At 40.8% G+C, this 19,850-nt stretch overlaps 2 protein-coding genes across 2 annotated transcripts; one reads left to right on the plus strand and one right to left on the minus strand.

The window, feature by feature from the left end:
- On the plus strand, positions 1–19,783 carry LOC140562183 (SH3 domain and tetratricopeptide repeat-containing protein 1). The gene is made up of 18 exons (XM_072687625.1): positions 1–115; positions 678–749; positions 1,611–1,741; positions 3,106–3,211; positions 3,374–3,517; positions 3,604–3,802; positions 3,881–3,957; positions 4,082–4,277; positions 5,442–5,572; positions 10,217–10,243; positions 10,381–11,309; positions 12,280–13,042; positions 13,969–14,149; positions 14,232–14,382; positions 14,691–14,813; positions 15,862–16,012; positions 16,968–17,164; positions 17,886–19,783. The coding sequence occupies exons 1-18, from the start codon at positions 1–3 to the stop codon at positions 18,150–18,152; spliced, it is 3,960 nt and encodes a 1,319-aa protein (XP_072543726.1). The 3' UTR covers positions 18,153–19,783.
- On the minus strand, positions 5,417–8,126 carry LOC140562184 (gametocyte-specific factor 1). The gene is made up of 6 exons (XM_072687626.1): positions 8,002–8,126; positions 7,769–7,872; positions 6,824–6,950; positions 6,598–6,681; positions 6,328–6,406; positions 5,417–6,159 (listed from the first exon to the last, which is right to left on the minus strand). The coding sequence occupies exons 1-6, from the start codon at positions 8,081–8,083 to the stop codon at positions 6,081–6,083; spliced, it is 555 nt and encodes a 184-aa protein (XP_072543727.1). The 5' UTR covers positions 8,084–8,126; the 3' UTR covers positions 5,417–6,080.
- Positions 19,784–19,850: the final 67 nt, after the last annotated feature.

Genomic DNA, 19,850 nt, shown 5'->3' on the forward strand with positions numbered 1-19,850 from the left:
ATGTCAACTGCTGATGAAAGCAACACGGTGAACACAGTGGACTCCGAGCTTTCGACAGAGAACTCGAGCAATGACTTGCATGTGAACAAAGACGCCTCTGAGATCATGGAAACAGGTGAGTTACAGTGGTATGGATATTACTGTAAGGCTGAATCTTCACTGCGGTTATGGTGATTGGCTTCTGTAGCTGTAGCTGTGGCTGACGAGGTCTAATGGAGTCAGATTTCCTATAATGAAGAAGTATGCTGTATAAAACTTCAGGGTCAGTGACAACATGTTAGGAAAAAGACATAGCCTACTGTGTTCAAATGAGAAAAATAAAAGAAAATAAAGATTATAGTTTATCAGTTCAGTTTTGATTATTGTCTATTAGACATTCATTTAAACAAATGTACAGCTTTACATGTATACTCTGAGCAAAAAGGGATTTATAAAATGTTTTTAAATGCTCTATAAAGAAAATAAAAGTTTAAGCTTTTAAATGGTTCTTTGAGATGAATATATGTAGAACTATTGTTTATGCTAAAGAACCTTAGAAGAGAGAATATCACTAAAATTACTGTATATTAGTGTATTAAGTCCCCTTCAGCACCTTAAACTGACGATCTGGGTAAAAATGACTGAAGAATTCAAATATTCACTGTAGACTTTTAGCTGTAGATGTCTTTCCCTCTCAGAAAACAAGCCAAGGAGAGGAAGAGACAGTATCAAGGGGAGCTTAGCAGCATCTGAGGACAACGTTCCAACAGGTAATAAAATTCCAATGCTACTCTGATCATCTCAGAAATGCAGTTCCTCAAACACTTCCTACAGCTCCCATTCCACTCTCTGGGATTGAAAGTTCAGTCTATGAGGCACAACCGTACAACATGATGGCAATCACATGAGTAGGTTTAGAGTATAAGTGAAGCACATGTAGAAAAAGTACTGAAAATGATATTATAACTGGGGCTTCATCACATTTTCAAATCACATTATGGGTTGGCTTTGGGGACATGGATTAAGCCTAGTCCCGGAGCAAAGTGCAATGCCAGTGGTGCTTGGGTTTAAGATGAGTATGGGTAGAGACCACTGTTAAGGTTTCATATCTGTTCAGTGTAAAAAAAAAAAGGTCTCAGTGCTGTTGTAGTCATAATAAATGTCTCCATGATTTGTTGACACCTAAAACAGTCTCATGCTGTGGGTTCCTCTTAGACTAAAATAGTACTTGGCAGTGCTTTGAAAGAAAAAGTCTCTGGGAGTCTCTGAAAACTACCTTGAACTTTACACCAACTGTCACTCATTAACCCCTTCCGTCACAGTACTACAACATCACATGATTAGAATGATGTCTTGTCCCCAATCGGTCATGAATTAACCGTTTATGTGGCCCGTATGAGTTAGCTTGTTCTGTCCACAGGCTGTGTGCTGTAACACTAATGATGGGACTGGATACACAGGTGCGGCAGTCAGCTTTATACACTGACCCGTGTTGGTGGGTTTTCTGGTAGCGAATGTACTGTTTAAACAAAGCTAGACTGATATGTTTTCCACATGAAGGCAGTTTTGTTGCTGCTGGATGGAGAGACAGAGAGCATGGCGCATTAACTTTCAGGCGTTTCCTGTTGCAGTGTTGGCTCTCCAGCTGGCTGTGGCAGAAGGACCAGACCGACTTCCTGCCGACAAGAGCACACAGGAAGTCCTCTGCGGGAAGCTGCGCATGCTGGAGGCTGACCTCACGAAAATCACGACCCTGATTGATGTAAGCGTTATTTTTTTGTTTTTTTTACAGTATCAAGTACATGCATTAAAACAAAATAAAAAATATTTCAGAACAAATATTTGGAACAACAGTGGTGACATGCACAGGATTTACAGGTTTTATCATTGAGAATAAGCCTTTAATCCATTGAAACATTCATGATTCTGATACCTACCTGCCCTCCTGCTGTTAGTACGCCATGTGCATCAGATCCTTCTTTGTCTTGGTATTGGACTTCCCTCAGCAAACCATCAACGTGTTGTAAAATAACTACTGCCCATATGTACTCACCAGTACTCCTGCTGCGTTCTCTCCACTGGCTTCCTGTAGCTGCCCGCATCAGATTTAAAACACTGACGCTGGCCTACAAAGCCAAGAACGGACCAGCCCCTCCGTATCTGATGGCAATGGTCAAAAGCCGATCCGCACCAAGAGCCCTTCGAGCTTCAAGTACGGCTCGGCTTAACCCGCCATCCCTCTAAATCCGCGGAAGAAAAGCGTCCAGGCTTTTTTCTGTCCTGACACCAAAGTGGTGGAACGAGCTGCCCCTGGATGTCCGAACGGCCGAGTCACTCGCTGTCTTCAAACGCAGACTGAAGACCCACCTCTTCAGAGAGTACTTGGACGAATAGTTCTATGGTCGCCTTATTGTATTGTGTTTAGTAATGTCTAAGCTTGGAGGTATCTTTTGAATTATTAGCCTATTCTAACTAGCTAAGGTTTTCTTGGGTAAATAGCAAAGCACTTTGTAAGTCGCTCTGGATAAGAGCGTCTGCTAAATGCCATAAATGTAAATGTAAATGTACTGACCAGGAGAACCCATAGGTTGCTTCGGTCAGGCTCTGATAACTGGCCATGTTGACTTGTCCCTGGTCAAAGTCGCTCAGGTCTTCACACCTGCCTGTTTTCCATGTACCCAACACAACTACAGGAACCAGCTGTTCAGTCACCACCCAAGCCAGGCCTAGACACTTGCTGTTGTTTTGAGCAAACCAACATTAAACTGCTTCATCTATGAGTGGTCATAGTGGTCTGGCTCATCTGTGTATAATCATTGCCTTTACTGAAGAATCTTTAAAGAACCTATTTGTATTTAATGTTGCAGTTATTCCTACCCTAGTTCTGATGGCCAGGGGTCACTGTGAGCTCAGCCTTCTATTCTCCACTCTTAACTTTGAACTGAATAGCTGTCAGTTTGCACTGTTCTTCATGTAAACACTGAATATTATGCATTAGGATTGATATGACTCAGAGTTTAAAGGGTTAATTAACATAATGAAAGCTGAAAAATGATTTCCTGTAAAATTAAACCTACTGTAACATACCGCTTGCAGTAGATTTACAGCCTCCTTCCTGTGTTTAAGGAATTCTCGGCTCATTTGGTGTCCGTCGACAGTGAGGAAAGGACTATATATATCACTTTTAAAACATTTGAAGAAATATGGAAATTCACCACCTACCACAAAATGGGTTTGTACTTTCTCATTCTGCCAGTAAACACAATGCTAGAGCTTAACAGCACTCCCAATATACCTTTATAGAATTATAACCAAAACGTTTAGCTGACAGGATGAAACTGCTGTATATTTTCATCCCTGATGAGCACTGTCAGTTTTATGGAATGTTCTCCAGGTTTTTTGGGTCAGTCTTTGGAGAATCTTCTCTTGGACCAGGAGTTTTGGCTGAACACTTTGGACCACGAGCACTCAGGGATTGAGGTGTCGTTTAGAGAGGAGACCTTGCACCTAATGTACAAAAACTTTCTAATGCAAGAAGGTAAGAAAGGATACACTTGACTTTTTCTTTTTTTTCTGCTGACCTATGATAGATTTCACTGCAGAAGATGCACTTTTCTGTTTCAGGCTCATTTTTTGGGAGCTGTACGGTCAACCAGATGTTTGATAGCTCCACGTCAGGCAGTGACCTTTACCTGGAGATGGGGGACATTGCTCTTTTTGAGCCTCCTTTCCTAGGCTCAGGGTGGACTGTGTTGTCCTTGGCGGATGGATCAAGAGGAACTAAACCGAGGCCGGCCCTGGAACCAGTCATTCCTTTTCATGAGTGAGTGGGATGAAGATGTTGCTCTGTAAATATTGACACACGACACACTGATTCATGCATATTTCATTTGCTATATAGGTGGTTTCTGAAGTCCTGTCCTGAGAGCGTTTTGGTAGGCAGTGGGAAAACATGCTGTGATCTGCCATTCCAAATGGGTAAGGATGGATCATGCCTGAAATGCCTACTGTTACCAGGTCTACTGCCTGAAAAAGGGAGTTAAAGAAAAAAAAGTCATAATGGTTTTGTAATCATTTGAAAAATGTTTATGTGCTGTATCAGCTGTAGGTATCTGCGAGGCAAAGGAAGTGTATGATGGTAATGGACCAGACGAGCTGAGTTTTGAGGCAGGTGATCGCATCATCATCCTAGGCCTACTAGTGACCTGCTTTGAGTGGTTCATGGGGAAGCTGGAGAGGACTGGTGATGCAGGACTAGTTAGGACCACCCTAGTGAAAGCAACCGATTCTCTTTGTGAGTAAGTGCCTGCATGTTGAAGGTGACCACACTGTTTGAATTTTGGATTCATTGTTCTGTTTAAGCAAGTCTGCACGTCAGTCATCGAAAAATGGGCCATGCCCCACTGAAAGTCACGCGTAGCAGCAAACAGAAACTGAAATGTTTAGTGGTCCTATTGGGCAAAGCAAAAATTATATTGCAATCTGCACAGAGAACTGAAAACTAGTAACGAAAAAGGAATGTTGTCTGTATGCTTGACAAGTTTCAGGGTCAGCATAAACAAACAAACCAACTCTGCAGGTCTGTGCCTATGTTGATTTTCCTCTTTTGGTTCTAGCAAGTATTCACATGAGCACCCAGTTTACCCAGTTTAGCCAGAACATCAAAACTACAGACTTAAAAGTAAAGTGAATAACATAGCTTATCTTCTTATAATTGCACCTGTCGAAGAGTGGGATATGTTAGGCAGCCAGCGCACAGTCAGTTCTTTTTGTTGAGGTGTTGGAAGCAGGAAAAACGGGCAAGACAAAGAATCTGTGCCACTTTGACAAGTTGCCAAGCCAAGTTGAGAGTTATAAAACAGACAGATCTTGTGGGGTGTTTCCAGTATGATTGGTCATGACCTACCAAAAGTGGTCCAAGAAAGGACAACTGGTGATTTAGGACAGGGTCCTAAGTCATGGGTGTTCAGGGGTGATCACCAACTGGTGATCTAGAACATGGGTGTCCAAAGCTCATTGAACGAACATGGGGAGCCCATCTGGGCAGATACTACAGAACAGCTACTGCAGCACAAATCGCTGAAAAGGTTTGCATTGGCTGTGCCTTGTGGAATCCAATCCCTTGACGGGCCAGAGCTGCTGTGGCAGCATTACTGGGACCTACACAATATACTGCAGACTGCATTAATGCTATGGCTGATGTAATGCAATATGTTAGGCTTATAGACTAGCATTTACAAAACTTACACAACTTGGTCTATTAAAACGGTAGATAGACTTTAGTACTGGCACATAACGAGGGACACATGCCTGCCAAATATCTGCCATAAGAACTTTATTCTTTCTTTATGGGCAGTTTGTTTGTATAAACACAGAGCAACATAAATGCTACATATGTGTTAACAACACTTGGCATTTCAACACAAGAACAGGGGCCTCAGTGTGCTCTGTTTTTATAACAGATCAGATGAAATCTTTTTGAAAGAAGAGGACAGAACAATCTTTAACTTGAAACAAGAGAAGATTAAGGAGGAAACCATTGCCTTTTTGACGAAAACATGCCAAAGTGATGTTGCTACTGTCTACAAACTTGGTAAGTTATCAAATTTTGCTTTTCAGACTAAATACATCATTCATTTCAGCTAAACATGCATGGAAGGCTGGGCCACCAATCATTTCCTATTGCAGTACCAATAATTCACTTAACCAGTGCCTAGCAGCAGTGAGTGCCCCTAAAAGTGACAGTAAGGCTTCATACAAGAATCAAAAGTATTACCTAACAGATTGTCTATTGTAAACTTGCTCAATTGAGAACCAAGAAGTTTAACAATTATCCTGGCACTTGCAATCACAACAGTGAGCCATGAAAATGTACTAGACATCACAGTTAACTTGCCTTATATCCTGCTTGCATCCTTCTCTTTTGTTTGACACAGCCACAAGCCAAACTCAAATTTACTTGACTGACACACCTTTAAACATTCAGAGTCATTCTGACACACTTATGAAACTGGTCCATCCATAAAACATACAGACCACTATAAACTCAACGCAAAGGAAAAGGGAAAGCGCTCAAAAATAGAATAAAGTGAACCCATCATTCACTTTTCCTGTTTCCAAGGAAAGACTCTTGGCGTTCTGAGGCTGGAAGACAAACTGTTGGTCACTGCTGGTTCAGTCCTGATCAAAACAAAAATGTGTTTATCATCAGCACTTCAAAACGATCCAGTGGAAGCTGAGCATTGAGCATCATCACAAAGATGTGCACAGAGTCTCTACACATGCACAGTCTGGCAGCCTGACTTTCTTAACCGATCAAACCAATATCAGTATTTGAAAAGAACTGACCAGTCTTGTCCAAGTTGTGAGGTTGACAGTCCCCAGACAAACGGTGCTGCTGGCATCACTGCCTCCTCTTCCTCCTCCTCTGTAGTAAGCAGAAGCGTTCATTAGTCAATTCTCACAGATATCTTATAGCCCTACTATGTCCAATGACCAACACAACAACATCCTATATATTTATACATGTATATAATCATCTATATATATTCTGGAAATGAATATTATGTTGTATTTACACACACATATATACCATATATGCTTTTACTGGAGTCTTACCTTGGTCCCAGTCTTCATCACATGCAGGGATTGTCCAGTTGTTGACAGGAACCTGAAATTTGCGCTGGGTCTCAGCACTTTCCACTAAAACACATGAGAAATGTTGCTGTAACAGGGCATTCTGGCATTACGGCAGTGAAATCAGTTATAGCTGGATTAATAAATAGCATAAATAATCACAATTTGTTATCTCAGTAAGTCACAAAATCCAAAAATCAGGTCTCACCATAGTCAGTATTTACAGAGCACCTATCCACACAGTTAGACATGTGATGGGATAGCTCGTGCCTGGGCATGAGGTGGCGGGCATTAAAAGGGCACGTCCACAGCTGATGGGCCAACTCAGGATGGTTCTGGCAACATTGCTGACAATTACATCTTTCATGCTTTGCATTTTTAACATGTCAAGAGTTAAACACGAGTCATGAATAAGGATACAACAGGTTTTTTTTTAGCAGCATAATCTGAGCAGTTGTGCAAGAAAATGGGCCTTACAGTCACCCAAGCACTGACATTTAGACTCAATTTAGGAAATACTGGGTTTTAACATTTGCTTTCTGCTTGTTATTTTGACTCAGAATTCTATTCTAACGTCTATAACACGCATGTGTATGCTATTTTACAAAGAAACAGGAAATTAATGTATGATAGTAGGAATTAATATGCTATACATATTTACATATTCCTAAATGTAAAAATCTCTTGATGCAACTCATAAAAGGCTTGATAATTAGCTGATGAGTTGCGATGAGGTGTTTAATGGTGGGGAATAGCTGAAAATGTCTAGTGCTGGGGGTCCCACTGCCTATAATGTGCAGGGCAAGGGGTCCCATCAACCCATTGTCTTTAACAGAGTAAATGGGGCTGTTTTGTGAATAGGTAGTGAAAACTGAGGCCCACTGATGCCTTTAAAAGTGGACCAACATTTATATATGTACATATTTGATTTACTTTTATGGTAAATATGTACCATGTCCAAAGAGGTGGATGTTATTTGGCTTTGACCTGCAATGAAACTCCAGTGCTATCTAAATAATACTATTTACTACGTTAATAATATAATAATACGTTTTACCACCAGAAACTTTAATACGGTTTACAGTGGTTTATAGTTAAAAAGGCATAACGAGGGTTAATCACCTTCACCCACTGATCTCTGTCTGATACTGACCTTCCTGCACTTGATGAGATGGTATGGAAAGCGACAGGCCCGGATTTGATGGTTTGGGTCGTAGGGGCACACCAGCAGTTTATCGGGGTTACAGAAATCCTCATCTGTTAATCAAAGCATTACGATGATAAGTCAGTTTGGCAGGCTAATCAACGAATATGCAACTTTACTAGCTGACAGTACACAGTGCATGTAAAGTAACGTGCCATTATCAGCGCCTTCATAATCTTTACCTTCCGCCTGTTCCCAGCGACGGAGGGAGGCTTTCGCCTCAGACGCCGAGGCCTTGGACGACTGTAAGCTCCTGGAAGCCATTCTTAGCAGTCTCTCCCTTTTTACCTAGAAAGGTTGTGGCGTGGTTTGCCTACAACTCCGACAACCACAGTTCAGCCAAGAGGTATCTAGCTAGATCTACCTTAGCCTGCTAATTAGCCAGCAGCTAGCAAACTACAGGCTGAGGCGCTATCCCACTATAATAAATGCCAGCCGGCATATAATTGAGTAAATATAGCTAAAGGCTGATCTGCTCAGTTCGACTCGTGTACGTGATCGATAAAGCTGTTATTAATAATCCGTTATTATTAACTTTTTCTCACACAAATCATTGACATCTGCAAGGACAGCTGTAGCTACCGAGCGAGTTTAGCTAGCTAGCGCTAGTAGCACCGCCACGGCGGCTGCGCTTTACTAGATAGCCCAATAAAACCTGCAGCTAACATAGTAAACCTTTGCGTGTCTTGATTTGGCCTGATTTTTGGTAATCGTATTTACTCTATGCCAATATCTGCTTTTGTGTTTAATCAGGTCAGGAACAAAAAAACCGGGGAGATATAAAACGACGTTTAATTTAAACACATGCGTCCGTGAGCCTAGCTGTAAGGGGAGCTAGCTGAGGGGGTTCTTTAGGCGCATGCTCCGAGGGGCGCCTGTTGGAGACTCTTAGGAGTGTGAGTGGCCAAGAGACTAAGCGTCTGTTCCTGAATAAAATAGCTAACTAACTGTCCGGAAAAATATTACTTGAGTTAAAGTACAAATATACTTGCTTTTGAATGTTCTTGAATATAATTCCAGAATATAATATAATAAAGCCAGAATATAATTACATTACGGTATTGCAGGTCAGAATACAGTGATTTTAACGAGACATGGGTTGTTTTATCGTTTTTTATATATAGGCACGGTTGATCCAATATAATAACTGAAATAAATCAAAGTACAATTACTTGAGTATATTCTGAAATAAAAATAGACTCTGCCTTAAAAAAAAAAAAAAAAAAAAAAAGCAGAGTCATCAGCATTTCAGGGCTGGTATTCTGGCCAACCATGATCATATCCTTCATATAACTCTTACTAGCAAAAAGTCCAGTTTCACATATCCATACATACATACATACACACACACACACAATATATATATACACACATACATACATACACACATACATACATACACACACACACACATATATATACACATACACACATATATTTTATGCTAATTCAATATATCTCTAATGCAGTCTGACTAGTTGTGCATTTAGTACATATAGTTTTATCTACAATTCAGTTTTTGGCTGGAAATATTTACATCTAAAATGACAGTTTTTACATTGTAGATATCTGGAGCTACACTAGTACAAGTCATTTTAAATACATGTTACTGGAGCTTTCACTAGTAAAACATGTAGAGATATAAGAGTGAGATGAACAAGAGCCTAAATCAATGGTAACAGAAGTCTAGTCCAAATTACATTAAGGTTTTATAGATCTGATAATATTACTAGTAAAAATGTCAGTTACAGAATTGTAATTTCTACTTGCGAAAACTGCATTACAGAGATCTGGAATTTGAGTTTTGACTTCTATGTCATGTTTGCAAGGCAGGCAAGTAGGCAGGGATGAGGAGGAAGTAAGTGCAGGGTAATGGCTTTTAAAAACAAAAGAAGGAAATAACCAAAGTAAACACAACAGAACAAACAGAGAAAGCAAACAGACTAAACTAACCCAAAAACAAGCAAGAGACACTAAATAAACTGCAGATCAAGCATGCTGGCAGTGAGAACCACAAGACACAGGCACTCACAAACACAACAACCAACAAGAGCCACAGCCAACAAAGGTACTGTATATACACTGAAACCAACGAAGAACACCTGAGAAAAGTTAATAAAGGGGCTGGGCTACAATGGAGGACACCTGGGAGACAAATGACAAGGCGGGACATAGGCTGAGATGAGGGAGGAGACAAGGACAAAATACAAACAGTGCCATGTTCTAATGTGCACATGGCAGGACAGAACGGAGACAGAGAGCAGAAGGGCAAAAAGAAAGAAAAAAAGACAATATTATATATTATACTATACACCATATAAGTGTCTTAATACTTTTCATTTCATTTTTAAAGATGGATTTGGCTGTTTATGTGTCTGTCTTCTTTGTTTATTACAGATTTGGCAAAGCCAGAATCATTTCCAAGTAGGTAACATTTCTACACTTTCTAAACACATTATTATGATTTTAAAATATGAGTAATATCATCATTTTGTATAATCATAATTGTTACGCCTTTCAATGATGAAAGTAAAACATAAATCCCATTTCATTTCCTGTAGATGACTCCACTGCAGACAGTGTTGACCACATTGAAATGTATGTAGACCTGAGAAGGCAATTGACCAATGTTTTGAGTGAGATGCAGGAGCCAAGAAATGCAGTTCTGCTGGGCAGTGCTGACCCCCGGACAGATTCAGAGCCCACAGAGAAAGAGTCATCCCAGGAAATCACTCATTTCACTGTATGTTCAGAGCAGGGGGGTTCCAGCCCAGATGGACACCACTCCCTTCTGTCTTTCCTCGGCAGCCGTGACCACCGGCCTGAGTACCAGCTCCTCTACAGAGCCTACCCAGAGTTCCTCCTGTTGCACTTCGAGGGCCATTCTGATGAGGAGGAGCTGGTGGCCTACCTCAGCGCTGCTCGAGAAACCGCAAGAAAGAAGCGCACGTCATGGGCACAGAGCAGAATCTGCTTCCTCCTGGCTCAGCTCTGTGCGGGCAGGTCAAAATTCTCCCAGGCTCGGGTCTATTACGAGGAGGCCTTGAGTGTACCCAGAGACTATTTCACAGACATGCAGCTTCTCTCTGCCCTCTATTCCAACCTGGCCCTTATCTATCTCACACAGAAAAACACAGAGAAGTATTTCTCTGTGTCTGAACGCTTCACAGCTTTATTGATGGTGGTCTCTGACTGTTTATCTGGCTCGGAAGACCCTGATGTGGTGAATTTTGCATTAAAAAAGGCCATTCTATCTGGGAACAAGCCTGCAGAGGCCCGGCTCTGCCTCCTTTTAGCCAAGCTCCATCTGAAGGTCGGAGAAGGCATGAGCGCAGTGCCTTTCATTGAACGGCTGCAGATCCTAGCTGACGAGATGCCAGGAACCTGTGAGAAGATACGGAGTCATGGTTTTTTACTCCTAGCAAGGCTTTATAGTGACCATCATCTTACTCGCCTGGCTGAGAGCTCTGCAAGGCAAGCATGTATTCAGGTGGGTTCTACACAATGCTGACTGTTTGTGTGTGTTAATGAGGCTGCCATTAAAAGTTTGGGACACCTAGCTCTTAAGATTATGCATTATGTTATGTCAGTATATGGTTTATGGTATAACATCTATCGTGTTAATAATGCCACTGCACACATTTCTCACAATGATAGCAGAATCATATTGGCAGATAATTCAATTCAAAATTATGTTAAAATTAGATCAAATATGTTAAAATATATGCATTTAATTCATTTTACTGCATTTGTACCAATGAATGCTATAGTTGCTTCAACCATCTTTAATACCATTCCCAGTTTTTACATTTTATAAATGTTTATGTATCAGAATTTGCATATATGTGCATGCAAAATAGCGGATATTTACATTGGCCCACAGTTTTCATATTGGTGCATCCCTGATTTCATGGCATGCTTTAGGTCATGTGCTTCATACCAGTAAAAACATTTTGATGAACCTAAAGCTGAGATTTGAAAACATCCTAAAAGAGTTACTTAGTTTTTTTAGTCAGATGTAGCCTTTTTTGGTTAATGGTGCTCAAGCATCCTCAACACTTCAGTTAGAGAGAGAAGTCAATCTATTTCAAAGACAATAATCAACAGCAAAGATCTACTGACAGCAAAAAGATACTCTCCATAGTTCACTACTGTGACTATTAAATAATAAAACAGTATACTAAAAGCATAATAAAAAAGTGGCAGAAAAATCTTATTAAAATCTAAAACCTTTAAAGCTTATATCTTTCAAATATGGGAGCTGTACTGTAACATGTTTTACTGAATTCTTTTGTAAAGCTCTTATGTAGACATTATTTGACATTACCAAGCCTTTTAGAGCCTGACCAACTCTGAAATAATGAAGGCAAGGAGACCCCAGACTTATGTATGGCAGTGTAAACAAAATTGGTAATCCACACATTCGTTAATGGACTTCATTCATGCTTGTGTTTATACAGGTGTCATCCTCAGTCACTGACTGTTTCTGTGGCATCTCTCTACTTTTGGAGAATGCTCAGGAGTTGTACGGAGTTGACATTCCAACACAAGTGGCCCCATGTTTAATGCGAGCTGCTGCTTTAACATCCGCTAGCGTGGAAACCAGTCTGGCTCACGCTCAAGCTCTTTGCCTGTCCTGGCTGTTCCAGAAGCACGGCATGCCAGACAGAGCTATCCACTGCATGTGCGGCCTCCTCGAGCACACGTCGGCTTCCAGCCTCAGCCAGCATGACACCAGCAGTGCTCTCATATGGCTGGCCTGGCTACATATCTGTGGCCTGCAGCACCGCGCTGCACTGGAGATACTGGACGCAGTGCTGTCCACTCTCCCTGAGCACTGTACCACACAGCTGGAAGGGGTGGTCTACAACATGCGCGCCATCGCCCTGAGGCACGCCGGCAATGTAAAACAGGCCGCCGAGAGTTTCCGAGCTGCGGCAGAAGTCTGTGAGGAGTTTGAAGACAGGAGCAACTGGGCCATAGCCCTGGCCAACTTTGGCTTCTTGTGTCTACAAGTCAAAGCCAAGAGGCTGGCTGAGGACCACCTTACACAGTCAGTGGAGCTGTTCTCTGAGCTAGAGGATGATGGAGGCCTTGAGCTGAGCTTTGTTGCTGTGCTTCTGGAGTTGGGGAATTTCTATGTGTTGCAGGGTTTCTGTGATAAAGGGAAAGTCTGCTATGAGTGGGCCTTGCTGATCGCCATTCTGTATGATAACTCAGAGAGTGAGTATCAGCTCTGCTTGTTTTAAAATATCTGAGAACTAACTGGAGGGAAAATACTATTTTTGAATGGTATATTGCTGTAAATCCACGGCTGAAATCCGCACATTACTCAAAAAATAAATGGGCAGGTGGGGAGGTGGTCAGTGCAAGTGACATGACAGCAATCAGTGACGAGTGTATCTAAAGAGTTTAGAGAGGGATGATTGAGGGCATTAAAGGTTTAGACATCAGAGTTTTCCTAACCTGAGTTGACCCAGGTTTTAGTGTACCCAGAGCGCGTAGGATAACCCTTCTCCTTTCACATCACTTGGTGTGATGCTAGCTAATGCAAGGGGGGGGGCACATATTTTGCTACCTGACTACAGCTACACTGAAACCTGGGTCAGTTCAAGTGAGGCCAATAATGTTCTTTTGGACTCCTGGGTAGAGATGGCTGTGGCATCCCGGGGGTAGTGTATACCTGAATGTACTGGTTGAAAATATGTTAAACGTGTGGTTTTACCACCTGACACATTCTGGGTGGTTAACTTGATTAAATATTGTTTAAACATCAACTATAAAAACATGAAAATATTAGTATTTTGTACACAAAAGCACATTTTAAATTGACCCACATATTAAAAAATGACCTAGTTTAGCTAGTTTAAGTATTTATAATATATGGACTGATAATATATTATTATCAGTCCAACTGCACTGATAATAATATATTACAATAATATTTAATAAAGCATGGTATTTATTGGTTTGGCCATAATACAACCCTCATACTAATTTGACTTGATGTATTATTTTAATTATTAAGTAATTATGCATCAGCAAAATTATTGAAACTGAATTACAGTTTCATCCACACCCCTAATTACTAATCTGCTCATTGTGGGTAGTGTCCAGATATGATATATAATTTCACGTTTTCTGTTAAGGCCAGCTGCAAGCCACCCGTCACTTGTGTCACCTGTATGGAGAAGTTTGCCCTGACGAAGCACAGTGCATCATCTATAATGAGCACCAGCTGAACTTGCTGCATCAGACAGGAGACAGAACCCTGGAAGGAGAGATACTGGAGAAGATCAGCCAGCTGTACCTGAGCCTAGGCACAGAGAAGTAAGTCGGTACTATGATCGATCCATCTGAATATTAAACATTAGAACTAAATATTAGATGATTTGGTCTTGTTTTCTCTCAGAGCAAATAGAACTGCACTGGACTACACCAAGAGAAGTCTGGGGATCTTTATTGATCTGGGGAGAAAGAGGAAGGAGGCCCACGGATGGTTACAGGCAGGAAAGATTTACCATATCCTCCAGCAGAGTGAGCTGGTGGACCTCTACGTGCAGGTAACACTGGACTGGTAATACTACATGTGTCACTCCTCACGTCTTGCAGAACACTAGTACATTTTACTAATTACTGATTCTGTTAAGCTGCTTTGTGACAACAACAGTTGTAAAAAGCACTATACAAATAAGTTAGATTAGATTTGATTTAATTTGACCTTGCATGTAGTCTGTTTGTAAGCTTCTGTAACCACCTCTTCATAGAGATAGTCGATTTTGGAACCTTCAGAAGAGAAGGTCATATATTGTTGTTGATCTTCATTAGACTGGTTTCGTATGTGATTGGTTTCCTCTGTCTTTGATGACAGGTTGCACAGGACATTGCTCTGAGCACAGGAGATACACTCTTCATCCTGGAGCTGCTAGAGGCAGCTGGGGATGTGTTCTTCAACAGTACACAGGACAGAGAGAAAGCCGTCTGCTTCTACAGGGTAGGCCTAATGCAGTTTGTACAGGGACGTTGTTTCTGGCCTAATTGCATTTGATGAAATTTGAGTCAGATAAACTACTTTGTATGTATTGTGTCAGATAAACTACTTTGTTTTAAATCAGGGATGTCAAACTCTCCACAATCTTGCATTTTAGGGTTTATGCTCTATTTTAAAACACCTTTTTCAAGTACTTGAAGTACTTGATTCCTGGATAACTAAGATCATTGAGTGGACAAAGTCAGGACAAAATAAGCAGTTGTTAAGATAAGACTATTGTTTCAAATGTTAATTCCATGATAGTTTCCCCAGACACTCAGTCAGTCCTGGGTGTCTCTAGTGATTGAGCAAGCCACATTTTGCAACATGGCTGCATTTATTTCAGAAAGCAGACAAACTGGAATGAAACAAGCAATTATCTGCTCAAGTTAAAGGCAGTTGGACTCATGGACATTGGAAAGGCTTCATGGACATTGATGTGTAGCTAGGAACATCCAGCTAACTGAAGCTCAAACCACACACCTTTTAGAGGATAAAGCTTTATATCTGAAAGCTCAAAGTTGGGTAAATGGTCTTAGGACTGTTTTCAGCTGTTTTCAGGCACATTTAGTAGGCTGCATGGTCCAGACTGGCTTGCTTTCCCTTTTAGTCAAACTCAGCGTTGCTAAACTTGCAACTACGGTGGGCTTGTTTTCCCCCATCGTTTTCAGAGTGTGACATTGCCAAAAAGTGAGATACCACATGTTTGGGGACTGGATTCCAGTTGTTTCTGCAAATTGCAGCAATCTATTTGTTTCTCTTTTCTTAAGCTTTTGGCAGTCTGTAAAAGAACAGCTCAGAGGTCTTGCTGATTATGTTTGTACAGTCAGCCGCACAACAGCTCTTTTTGCATTTTTGATGTTTTGTGTATTAGAGGCATTTACACATTAAGTGGCGGCATGATCGCCATGACTCCCACCACCTGTGCCGTCACGTGCATTCCCTCTAGTGGAACCTGCATCATTAACAGCATTGTTTTATTGTATTTTGATGGTGTGTGTTTGTGTGACAGGATCGTGCTCTGCCTATTGCAGTGAAGTCAAGCAGTGTGCGTTCTCAGCTCAGGCTGTGCAATAAATTAGCCGAGTTGCTGCTACAGCTGGGACATTACAGGGAGGCTGTGGAGTATGCACAGAGTGCATTGGACATGAGCATCAATCTGGGTAATGTTGACACAGATAGACAGACACACACCCAACCAACTCTCATTACCACCAGGTGTCCACAAGGTGTCACTAGATAACATACCAGTCATTATTTGTTTAGCTTACAGGGGCGTCCATATATCTTTAAACTTGGAAATCAACAACAGAAAGTTTTAAGGTGTGTATATATATATATATATATATATATATATATATATATATATATATAGAGAGAGAGAGAGAGAGAGAGAGAGAGAGAGAGAGAGAGAGAGAGAGAGAGTAGAGCAAATAGAATAGGAGATAACATGTCACAAGCCCTGAACCTCTTGGCACCATGGCTAGAGGGGTAAAGCTGGAATTAATACCAAGAAAAATTTGATGAGAACCATGTCTTTCATACCATATAGTGAACCTTTATGCTAATTAAACCATGTCATACCTACTATACCATCTGCTGTGCTAGTCTGTCACCTTGAACAGTTCCTTTGCATTTCTATTTTATGTTTTCTGCTTGAGCCACTTCTGACAGACTGGTATCTCTGGAGTGAGAGCTATTGCAGATAGAAAGCAAGACACACCTGTTAAGCATATGTTTAAATCCATCATAGTACAGTAGGTTGCGTCAAAAAAGACAGATACTGTATTTTACTGCACTGGAGAGTGTGTGGTTTTGTTTAACATATCAGTAACATCAAAGAGTTGCACTCCAGGATCTGCTTCCCTCAGTAGTGCAGTTCTAACCTTAGTCTAACATACCTGATACAGCTAATCAGTGACAGTGTGAGTATTAGACCCAGCTGTGTCTCCTGAAGCAGGGCTGAGGATACATACCGCAGATTCGATAAATAAAGTTGTTGTCAAGCAAAAAAAGCATACTGTACACATGCAGATAGATACTGGTAGAATTAAAGATATTGATGCTGTTTACATAACTAGATTGTCTTTATGACACTTGTCATGTTCTCTCCTCCAGCTGACCGGTTAAACGAGCGAGTGGCATATCATCGGCTGGCTACGCTGTATCACTGCCTCAGTCAGTTTGAGATGGCAGAGCACCACTTCCTGAAGGCCCTCTCCCTGTGTTCCTCACCCCTGCAGTTTGATGAAGAAGCTCTTTACTACGTCAGGGTGTACCAAACACTAGGAGACATCATCTTCTATGATCTGAAGGTAAGCTAGGGATGCTCTTTTGTTGAGTGAGTTTTTTATTATTATTTTTTTTTTTGCAAAATCCAGTCAGCAGAGGGCAGTATACACCACTATTCAGAATTGAAATTACAGTAAATAAGTTAAAATAAAACCAGTACAGTGGCAGACACATGTATATAATAACTATACATTAGTCCTGTGCAATTTCACAAGTTTACATAATTACAATTAGATACTAGGAAGCTATTAAAAATACTACTAATAATAAAATCTATGTCCATATTTCATCAGATTTTGAGGCAGATACCTTTAAAGAATCCTCTTAGTAGATAGTTACAATATTGTTCTGTAACTGCCGAAATATTAATAATAATAATAAAATATAAAATAATAATATAACATCTAAAATGTTATTGGTCCTTAAATCTGCATTGTATATATTAGTATTGTATGTAAAATAACATATGAATGATTGTAAACTTCAGCAGTGTGTAAGTGTGTATGTGAACTGGTGGCTGGGAGAGGTTTTTGTTAATGACGCAATTATGAAACGCACCACTTCACACAGACCTGATGAAGCGTTTTTCAAACTGCCCTGAGTAATGGCTTAGTAGACCTGTAGGTGTTGTACTGGGTTTGGCACAGGTGTGTTATGAGCTGTGATACAGCAGAAATGTGTGATGTACAATATCCTGTTCACCTTCCACCCTAAAACCTCTTGCGCTCTTTCTCCTCATCTCAGGATCCATTTGATGCAGCAGGTTACTACCACTTAGCCTTGGCGGCTGCCATGGACCTGGGCAATAAGAAGTCTCAACTGCAGCTGTGCACTCGCTTGGCCACTATCTACCACAACTTCCTGATGGACCGCGAGCTGTCCCTACACTTCTACCAGCGCGCACGGGCCTTCGCCGCTGACCTCAACATCCGCCGCATCAACATGGCGCCGGATCAGAGCTTCCGTACCACAGCCCAATACAAAATCACAGCCTTGCAGGCTACAAGATAGAGACCTGAACTGTACTGAGGTCCGGCGTACCTGAGGGCTTCTTTAATTAGACTTGTATTTGAGAGTCTGTGTTTACTTTCTCCTGATGAATTTTAAGTGCTGTTTGATTTGCTCTTGTTTGTGTTTTGACCCCAGGAAATGCTACTGCCATTGTGTTGATAAGTTTAATGGTGTCATCTGAATAGCAAAATGTAAATGTATGCAACAAGTAACAATGACTTTATATATATATTATATTCATAATATAAAAATAATCTTCATTTAGGTACATAAAACTGCTCAGGACTGTTCCACTTTACTCCAACCCTTTATAGCCCAGTAAGGCTAAATGGCATTGTAGGGTTTTTTATAGCAAATTCTTAACAAATATTCACCCCATTCACCCATTTAAAGCCCAGTACCTATGACTCCCCCCATCACAATGATGCCAACAGTGCTAGAAGAGTGGAAGCTAGCACATGAGGCTTCACTGCATCATTTTGAACTGCAGCTAATGCAATGTCACTGGACAGCTGAGTGTGCTTGGAGGAAAACACTAACTGCCCCTTCTGTTACATCAGTTAACAGACGTCATCATGGGTTTTCAAATACAGATTTTCTCACTTCTTGTTTTTCATAGGTTTGTATTAGTCCTTTTATGGACTGAGCCTAGAAGTGGCCTCCTTGACATGTACCATCTTTAACTGTATCGTTGGAGGCCAGTGATGCCACATGAAGTCATGTTTTTTTTTCTCTTATTATTTAATCTTTAAAATGACTCCCTAGTCCATAAAACTCATTTATGAAAACTAAGCAGCAAAAGCCAAATTGGTGTTTGGGATCATAGGGCATGAAAGCAGCTGCCCTGCTTACTCAAGCTGCAGTTATAAGAAGGCACCATGATTTAGCCTCTTCACACACTTTTAGTCGAACAAGGGATGCTCTGTTTTCCCAAAGTGCTGTTTCCCAAAGTTTCCCAAAATGACAGACGTTACATTTTCAAATAAACAAGTGCACGGCTGCTGAAGTCCGACAGCTTGACCCGAACTGTTCTTCTCTCTCCAAACAAACAGTGAAAGCTTAAGCTGTGATTATTCCAAGTGTGTGTAGTCTTCAGGTCTTCACACACGTTAAAAAGAGCAACATCTGTAGCTGTGGCCTGAGCCCTGCAGATGGACCATAAAAGGGCTTGTGGCAGTTCAGACACAAATTACTTAACAGCTGAAACCTGCACGTGGTGCTGAACTGCCAAAAACAACAGGCCCAGCACTGCGTCCGCCTCGTTTATAACAGCTTCAAGCAAAAGAAAACTTGTGGATGTTATTTTTAATGTTTTTTTTTCCCTGTAAAAAAGACTTGGAAATATTTAAGTGTTTACATTTTTTAACGGAACGTCTAAAATCTAAAACCATGTGGTAATTTCAAAATCATCCCTATATGCTGAAAAGTATATAGACAGCCATTCTAAATTGTGATTTTAGGTATTTTAAGGGTCCCAAAAATGGCTGACAATGGCTGTAGACCTCTAACACTGTTGTGTCCTCCTTCAAAAGCAAAATCCAACTAATGCATTTAACAAATGTTTAAGGTGGATATTTTGAGCATACTGGCCAATCTTTAATTATAATAAATGCTAATAAATATGTAATATATATTGTGACTTAAGTGCTGGTGTAACCATTTCCAAATGTTGCCTTAAGGAAGGCCGGTATTTGGTTT

The sequence above is a fragment of the Salminus brasiliensis genome, chromosome 9 (assembly GCF_030463535.1).
Source record: "Salminus brasiliensis chromosome 9, fSalBra1.hap2, whole genome shotgun sequence".
Taxonomy (NCBI): Eukaryota; Metazoa; Chordata; class Actinopteri; order Characiformes; family Bryconidae; genus Salminus; species Salminus brasiliensis.